Source organism: Struthio camelus, chromosome 4, assembly GCF_040807025.1.
Source record: "Struthio camelus isolate bStrCam1 chromosome 4, bStrCam1.hap1, whole genome shotgun sequence".
Lineage (NCBI taxonomy): Eukaryota > Metazoa > Chordata > Aves > Struthioniformes > Struthionidae > Struthio > Struthio camelus.
The window spans coordinates 38,580,894-38,590,227 of NC_090945.1; the positions used below are offsets into that span (position 1 = coordinate 38,580,894).

Here is a 9,334-nt window from a genome sequence, read left to right on the forward strand (position 1 = left end):
GGGTAAGGTTAGAATGTTTAATCTCTAATATGGTGATTAGTAATATCTACAACTATTTTTAACTGGCTCTTTTTAAAAAGAGGGGTAATCTAAAGTTGAGCTTCAGCATTTGGCAAGAATACATTCTGTAGTTCCATTCTTCTGGGGGGGGAGGGGGGGGGGAAACAAAACCTCCATACCACAGAATTTTTTCCTGAAACGTGAGATTTTTCTTGTCCTTTCCTAGCTGTTCAGGTTCCAGAGGTCTCTAATGCACCTTATCTTTCACAGCCCAACCTAGTGTGAAATCCACTCTAAGAGGCATAGATTAACTCATTCATCAAAAAGAGCATTGGCATTAGCCTGTTTTGTTTACTGAAAGCTTTCAGGAGACTTCTGGTTTTGCAGTTCTTCTGTTGTCACAACAATGGAAAGATCAAACTACACAAAGCTTCAGACAAATGTGTTTTTTTCTTTTTAATAGTGTATCATATAAGTTTGCTGAGAACAGATTTAACAGCACTGTAGGAAAATTATGTAATTTTTGAATCCTCTGTCAAGACTAGTCACTCCCCTTCTTTCTTTTGCTGCAGCTGTACTGATTCTAGAAAACCAGGTTCTGCATTTCAGAAAATATCCTGGAAAGTTCAACTGAAGGTTCACCTAGATTAAATCTGAAGCCTAGAGGTGACAGTTAAAATGTTGATGTTCTTAGTAATTCACTGCCAATGATTTTAGTAGAAACGTGTTACTGTGTTTTTTTTTTTCAAACACAAACTATCTCTTTCTATGGCTTTCTGAATCAAAACCCCTCATCCCAGCTGCCAAAATCTCAGCCTGCCCTGGGCAACTTCTATGGAGTAGTTGCCAATTTTTGAAGCCAACAGCGAATAAGAGATCCAAAACTTGAATAAGGTATTCAGTGGTCATTGAGAGGTATCAGCTGATGTCAAACTGTTCATGAGGCATTGTGCAAACTTTTTTGCTTTCATATCCAATGAAGTAATGTCTTTTCTTAAAATTTCCAATATATTATGCTTGAGTTGGAGGTAAATATCTCCATGTAGAACCTCAAGTTGCTGAGGAACAATTGTAATTATTGCAATAATGGAGAATGGAATGATCACATTGGCTGTATGCTCATCAGGCAGGTTTGTCTGAAAGGATGAACGTAATACTCAGTAGAATTTTGATCACCAGATAAAACTGCTCGTTTTAAACTTATTGGGGGGTGACTTGAAACTCTCCATCTTATTGCAGGAACTCTTTGAGTGGCCTTGAAATCTAGTTGTGTTTGATAGGTCATGTCCTTGGTCTCTGCAACGACTTGGGCATATTTTTCAGTGTTGCTTATGCTGACCAGACTTATGTCCCTGCTGTTATGCAGGGAACTGTTTTCCATATGGTCAGTGGTTGCAGAATGTGTAGTTGCCATGGTGATTGTATGTGTGTGTGTGTAGTTTTTTTTTATATTGTGGGGAGGGAACTAACATTGGTAGGAAAAAAATAGGAAAGATTTATGTAGCTTGTTTTCATATATATGACATATATTTACACTTTTCCTCATCAGGAAAATAGGGAACGAGAGATCCAGGAACTTCATCATCTGCAGAGGCGAAAGGAGCTGGAGGAGAAGCGTCGGTCCTGGGCAGCTGGAGAGCTTGGGAGCTTTGGGCGAAGCAGCAGTGAAAATGATGTAGAGATGTTGGCCAAAAAAGGACTTGAAGAATTTCTTCCCTTCTTGCAGCAGAGACCTCAAAGTCCTTCCTACAGAAACCCCAATTCCAGACGATCTCGACTTTCTCTAGGCATTACTGCAGACAGGGAACTGCAGAGTTTCCTGGAGATCTCAAAGGATGAGGATCCAAACAAGTTTAACAGCCTTCCCCGTGCAAACACCCGACAAGCAAGACCCAATGTAGCTTGGACTGAATCCAAAGATAGTAGAGATCTCAATTTAAATACCTTGCACTTACACCAACAGTCTGAAACCAAACTGAAAAGTGGTGACCTACTGCAGTTGCCTCCAGCTCAGTCCAGTCACTTTGGTGGCTCGACTGGTCCTGGTGCCCGTTATTCACAGAGGAGCACTGACTACAGCGTGCGGGCTTCCAGTGTGTCTTGCGAGGAGTCCCCAGATATAAATGCTCTGGCCCTTGCAATTGAGGAGCATGAACTCGTTAAAGGATTACGTAAGTTCAATATTCAAGGCACAAAGCCTGCAGAAGACACACCTTTAATTTATTTAGAGGATGCTGGTGGAACAGACTTGGAGACCCTAGATGATCTAAGCTTGCATTCCCTCAGCACAGCTGATGACGACCTGCCTCCAGCTTGCAGAAGTTCCAAAGAGGCTCGTGACCATAAAGCCAAGGCAGTGAGTTACAAGAGTGAAACTTCAGAGCCTGGCAGCAGCAGTCCTGTGTCTATGGATACAAGTGTTTCTGGAAGTAGAGAAGATGGGCCGATGTTCTATGTGTCAGATACTACCACTGACTGTTCTTTGACATTGGACTCTTCAGAAGGAAATGATTTTAAATCAGCAGGCAAGGAAATAAAGAACAAGACTGGCAAAGCACACTCTTCTATGAATGATGATCAGTACGGGGCTAGAACACTCTTCTCAAACCTGAATTCTGCTTCTGTGAAGGATCTGTCACTTCACGCTTCTGCAAATGATAAGGATGATGCCAATAGCAAGCACGCCCTCTCTAAAGAAAAGCCCTTAAAAAGCAAAGATGCAGTAGGACCAAAGAGAAACTCTCTAAAAGATAGATCTCCAAGTTCCTCAAAATCCAGTGGCGCTCGCCCTAGCCACGCAGCTCCTTCTAGACCCATAAGAACATTGAATGCCTCTGAGAATGAAAGTATGAGGAAAGTGGTACCTATTTCCCGGTCAAACAAAGCACCAAGCAGTGTGAAAAAGTCGGAAGCCAAGCCGGCACTTCGTGAAACTAGTTCTGTGGAAACTCGACTCTCGCGGCGCAGCTCTGTCCGAGGCACGACAGACACACTGCCGAGAAGTCCTTACAGGCATAGCATGTCAGTAGAAGAGCCAAAGTTGCAAAGGGGAACTTTCACCTCAAGCAGTGCCCATTTTGAGAGGGACAGAGTGTCTCTCAGGAAGCCAAGCTCTAAACCTGTCAGGAGTACCGTCAAATCAAAGACAGATGAAACAAAGATATGTCGCTCCACTGTAAAACCCCAGACCCCTACAGATGACACCAAGGTTGCCACAGTCATTGCTCCCAAGGCCCCATCCTCTGTCCCAAACTTCGCAAGGAACACAGTGGCTTCTTCTTCAAAGCGTGCAAAAGTGGATCTATCCAGCTCGTCCAAACCTCCACCCATCACAAGGTCTGTGTCCCAGAGGCTGCCGAAAACAAAGGCAGCAGTGACTTTGGATGATTCGAATCCAAAGGAAAACAGTGGGAGTACTCTAAAGAGAGCAAGTAGTGCCAGGGTTGTTGGAAGAGGCATCCTTCAAGGAGATGCTGTCAGCACTAAAGTGGAGCCTGCGTCAAAGGAACAGGGTACAGTGGAGAAGTCTTCTCTTAAACTCAAAGATGCAAACCGGACCACAATAGGTAAAATACTGAAGCCATTACTGAAATAAGAGTTTGGAAGAGGGTTTTTTTGTTTGTTTTTTTGTCTTGGAATGTGAACACTTGTTTAAGCACTGGATGCCTGTGTCATGAAATACCGTAAAACAGTAATATTGCTGATACACATCATCATGTACTCATCAAAGAACCGCACACCATTGGAAAAGGGCAACCAATAGTGTTCTGGTCTAAATCCTTTTGTATAAATTTGAATGTATTTGAAGCTACTGTGATGGAATACAAATGTAGCAACACATCTTTGCGCATTTGTGATGTAGTAGGTCACCAAAAGCCAAAAACTTTTAAGGAAGCTAAACTACAAGATGAAATGCTTTGTGACAGAAAACGTGGGTTAAGGCCAGTTTTTGTGCATATACAATTCTTCCTTTTCTAAGACTCAAGCGTTTGTACTGGTTGGTCCCTTACTTGATGTCAAAGTGAATCCTGTGGAACAGTATCAAAAATGAACTTAGGTGATTGTGCTTTTTGTTGCTCTTAATTCCTCGGATTCAGGACCTCTTTTTGCCTGTTGCAAAGTCCATTGCTGGCAATTGGACAGACTGGGAACTGCTGGCCAAAAAATAGCGAAATGGGACATTTGCTGTTTGTGGCTGTCTTTAATCTTACTGAAGAATTTATAGCATGTTTTATGAATGTATGTGTGTCTGGATAAAATTTTCTGCTGGGCAGGAAGTTTATTTTCCAGGAATGTGGCAGCATTGTCTTGCATGCACAAATAGTTATGAGTGGTGCTGCATCGAGTAGCACGGCTGGAGGCTCTGCCTGTTGGAAGGGCTGCGGTTGCCATTGGGATGATGACTACTCCTAATCTGGCTGTTTCAGTCGCAAGCAAACTTATCAGCTTTTCATCATACAGAAGTGCCATATATTTATGATACATATCAAGGATGTGTGCAGTTCAACTCTTGAAGGCTGCAATGTAGTGCAGAGCACTTTTATTACCATTCCATGTTTCCACTGGTTTATCTACTACCAGTTTACTTGAATGTTGCAATGGCTCTGAGCAAGCCATCTGTTTCCCTGCCTCCTCCTCCTCTCCTTGTCAACACAAATATTTAGCATGAAACACATAGTTTACGCATGGCAATGTTTTTGTGGACTTCCTTGGTTGCTTCAAATGTGGTTTTTAATGTTTAAAGATTCTGAAGGATGAATTAAACTAGTATTTGATAAGCATTTTACAAAATAAAAACACCTTTTTCCTGCAGATACAAATTTTAACATCCTGTCAGACTAAGGTACAGGGAATGAGGGAAAACTTGTTCAGCATGCTATGCACCTTCTCAAGAGAAATGTATGTAGGCGGGGGGAACTGATCACTGTTCTCCTAAACATCTGAATTAAAGAGTTGCCTTTTTATTCACTTATGAGTGAAGCCTCATTTAAGAATAAAATAAAAAATGAAAGGAAAATCTATTTGGACAAGTGGTATTGACTTACTAGTAACAGATCTGCTTGTCTGCTCTATCCCTCAGTGCTAGGAGTGTGTAATTCAATGAGAATGAGCCACTTAATTGCTCACATGCTTCTCATGGGCTAGTATAAGGGACAGCCAGCTTTGTGTCTCGAATTTGGCAATGAGCCCTTAGCTCTTCCTATGTACCAGCAAATGTTGATGCAGGCATCATACCCAAACACCATAAAGTATTACACAGGGCCTCTTATTTGAGTCTGTCTCACAGGGAGAATTTATATGGCCCACTGTGAGGCAAGGGTGAACTTTTGCTTTAAATCTTACAAGCTTTTGGATACTGCCTCCCTTGTGGATTAAATACAAAAGCATTTCCCTTCTCCCTATTTGTATCTGTGTGTATGCGCATCTGCAAGAGCAGGTGATTGACTTTTTTCCTTTTTTTAAAAAAAAAAAAGCTTTTATTGGTAGCAAGCTTGAAAAATAATTTAAATGTGTTTGGAATATGTAAATAAATTTCTATAAATCTGTGTAAAAGAAAACTGAATGTATTTAATAGAACATTTATACATTTCGGAGTAACTTGGTAGTTTAATAAACTTCCCATTTACTGGGTATGAGGTTTATACTTCTCTTTCCTGTTGTAGTTTTGGCTTTGGTCCTGGAGATCTTGAGCAGCTGGAGTCTGGATGTAGGTGACTATGGGAAAGCCCCAAAAGGAAAGTCTTTGCAGCAGTAATTTTGGCAGTTAAAATGCTAGGTTTGGTCTTATACTAAGACATGCTATTTAACTTCAGCCTCTGAACGTTCCTGAGGCAGGACATCCTGCACAGGTTTGGGTCTAATGTGAAAGACATTAGATGGTAGATGCAGCACTTTCTGTACGTGTTGTATGTTATGGCCAAAACAAACGTTCATGGCACTAACAAGTCTGGATCTGTCACTATCTTCATGCCTTTTAGCTTAGCACACCTTATTTAGAAATCCTGGTTTATAACTCCCAGGGCTTTGGAAAAAAAGAATCGCCTGTTTTGCAGGAGCAAGTGATGACTCTTATAGTGCAAATCTGGATTTTTGTATTTCATCCCATTGTATTTTTTTTTTAAACTGTATGAAAAAGAACATCTATGCAGCGGAAAACCCAAAACCCAGACAGCCTCCTTGTCCTCAGGGAGCATTTCCTCCCCTCTGCTATGGAAATGATTTTTGGACTGGAATTGCTGCTATTTGCAAACTTGTTTAGGCCCTGACTTTTCTTGTTTGGTGAGTGCTTCTCTCCCTGGACGGGGTGGCAAGCACCTGCTGTCTGCCAGTGCTGAGTGATGGCTGTTGACGGAATCTACGTGGGAAAGCCCTTTGCCATCAAAAGGTGTGTCCGAAAAGTTTGTTTTTTTAGACTTCATTTTTATTTCAAAAGGTTTATAATTACCAATTCATTATTTAAACTACCAGCTGTCAGAGACAGCAATGCCCCGTAGGTTTAATTTCACATGTCATGAAATTTTCCCAAATGCTAACAGGCCACGGAGCTGGCTGAATTGCAGTCAGTTTTGAAGAAATGAGACCTTTTCCCAGCTTTGTTTTTCCAAATGGTTGATGCTCCTGATCATGATCAGAGCTGAATCTGTCTACTTTGGCTCTTGAGGCATGAGGAGGTGGGATGAGGCGACAGTGAAGTGAGGGAGCCCTGGGGACCATGAAGGGATCTGGAGCTGTGGAGCAGGTAGAGATTGAGACATAGGGGAAAGAGCTGTGGGAGTAAGAGAGAGGTGCTGATTCACCCATAGAGGAATTTAATATTCACGTTTCATGTGGGAACTGCATACAAATCAGGGGCTTAGTGCATCCCTCGTTACAGCAGCTCATTAAATTATCAGGAAAGACAGAAAGAGTTCCCATCACACCTCCCATGGTGTACAAGTCCGGACTATGTCATTTAAAATAACCCATCGGTATCTTTCTAATCTTAGGGTATGTCTGTGCGGATGGATGCAGACAGTCACACGTTTGTTCTGACCTAATCAGACACAAGCCAGCTCGGGGCTGGAAACCTGAACAGCACGTTAGCTCGGTGCTGACCCTGGGCTCCCGCACTGCGACTCTGCTGTTGCCTGCTCTCCACGGGGCTCGCTGCCTCCAGCCCTGCTGCGCCGACAGGGCTGCGCTGCTTCGGCAGCACTGCAGCAGTGGCGGAGCTGTCCACACCCAGGAAGACCTGCCTGCTGAAAATCATTTCTGTTGCTGCATGTGAGAATCTAATCCCTGTGAAAGAGGCCCAGCTAAACACACTTCCTTTCAGATTTGGCTGCTCAATGTTTTCCATTAATTGGATACATGCTGTTTACATCCTACTGCCGCCAGTGCCAGAGATAACTGCCTTGGGAACAGTTCCCTACAGGTATTGTTAACAGCTGCCTGAAACAAAGGAGTCTGTTTTAGCCACGTCACTATCTAAATAGCCAGAAATACATTACTTTTTTATTACCAGTAAGCTAATATAAAAATCTGTGTTGTGCTCTTGGCTGAAAGATGCATTCTGGAAATCTTGCATACTATTAAAACTGGCATCTGAGCAAATAACCTTGCAATTGGGAAAGAAAGTGATGCTGAAGGAAAGAACATGTGAAGCCCTCCTGTTGCAAGAATGTGTGTTTGTCTTCCCAACTTGCAACGGCAAGAGACCCGCTCATCACCACCATCAACTACTTGCACTTGGACAAGTTGTTTCCAGCCTATGGTTGTTCCTTGCTGTATCGTTGGTTTCTGTGCCTTTTCAGACTGAAAGCTGAGACTGCAGAACGTGCACTGTCTCAGGCAGCAGTTTGCTGCTGTTAACAAAAACAAAACAAAACAGCAGCAGGATATGAGGGTTTTCTTGATGTCCTTCCTTTTTGCACTGAACTGATGGGGAGCACAGAGGCCACGTTACCATACTGATTTTAGTGATGGTATTTTGGGTGAGGTTTGTAGTTGCTGAGCAGATGCTTGGTATGGGTGACCTTATCTGGAAAGAAGGGAGAGAGCCGCGAGCACTCCTGGGAACATTTGCCCCATCTGAAGCGGAGACTATGGCAAGACTCCCTTTGAACAATGATGTATCTCTCCTGCTTTTGATCATGTCTGAACAACAGCTCCTTTTCTTTCCTGTTCCATTTTTATTTAAAAAGAAAAAAAAAACAAAAAAGTTTCAGGCCTCATCTTAGACCAAGTGGAGGAAAGATATGAACTCCACCTACTTCCTCCCCCCCCCCCCCCCCCCAACAATGAGACTTTGACCATTAAATGGAGTTGGCAGCTTCAAACAGCTTGCTTCTGCGCAGGGGCATCAGATATTTTCAATGGATATAGTGACTGAGCAGTAAAACAGGCATAAAAGCAGAATCTCTGTTTAGCCCCGGAGCACATCCAAGTAACTATTTCCTCTTTATTCTGAAATATAAATCCTAGTAACGGAACAAAGACAACGTTCATTTGGCACCCAGAAGGACCTGGCTAGCAATGCTTTGATTCCGCTTCTAAATGATGGTTCACAATGGATTTTACTTCACGTTACTCTTCCATTTCATTGTCCTTAGAAATAAAAAAAAGCTACTTAAAGTGCAATTGAGAACAGCATAGCAGGGCTGATGGGTGTAAAACTGCCATCCATATCCACGTAGTTTTTTCAGCTTGTTATTTAAACAGAATAGTTGTTTGGTGCTTATACCTGATGTTCCTTTTTTGTAGGTTTAAGGAAATGAATAGACTGTCTAGGTGTACTTCTGCTAGTTTCTTCAAAAAAGTAAGATTTCATGTCTTCTCAGTGGACTACTGCAAGTTCTGAGACTTGGGGATATTTCCGTTTCTAAGCTGGACGCATATGTGATTAGTAATTACAAATTACTGCAGTTCAGTAATTGACATGTTAACTATGGAAATATTTGTATATAGGGAAAATGTGGTAATGACAAATGAATGGGCATAACTGGAGACAAGTTTTCAAAACCATAATAGATCCTTTCCTCCAGATCATTAGCATCCTCATATTTTTCTATGGGATCTGCAGCTTCTGGCAAATCCAGGTATAAACCACAGTTTCCAAGAATCAGGAATCTCTTGTGCCTGGCTCCATTGAATCATTTTAGAAAATATTTGATTCAGTACTACTTGAGTCGCTTGAGCTCTGGTGCTGTAAATATGATGCGTTGCTAGCTTTGGTTTTGTTTCTGGTATTTTTCATGCAGTATTCAAAACTGATTCCGATGTATTCCCTATGTAAATCTTTAATCTCCCATTTTAGGATGAAAAACGGGCACAAATGTGGTTTTGATTTTTTTTT

The 9,334-nt window shown here is 42.0% G+C and overlaps 1 protein-coding gene across 6 annotated transcripts in view; it reads left to right on the forward strand.

The window, feature by feature from the left end:
* The window catches only part of FHDC1 (FH2 domain containing 1), a 37,720-nt gene extending 32,089 nt beyond the window's left edge, over positions 1-5,631 (forward strand). For all 6 annotated transcript variants that reach the window (XM_068942318.1, XM_068942320.1, XM_068942316.1 and 3 more), the window contains one exon: positions 1,550-5,631. In XM_068942318.1, coding sequence (XP_068798419.1) covers positions 1,550-3,595 — 2,046 coding nt within the window. In that variant the 3' untranslated portion in view covers positions 3,596-5,631. The remainder of the gene's footprint in view (positions 1-1,549) is intronic.
* Positions 5,632-9,334: the final 3,703 nt, after the last annotated feature.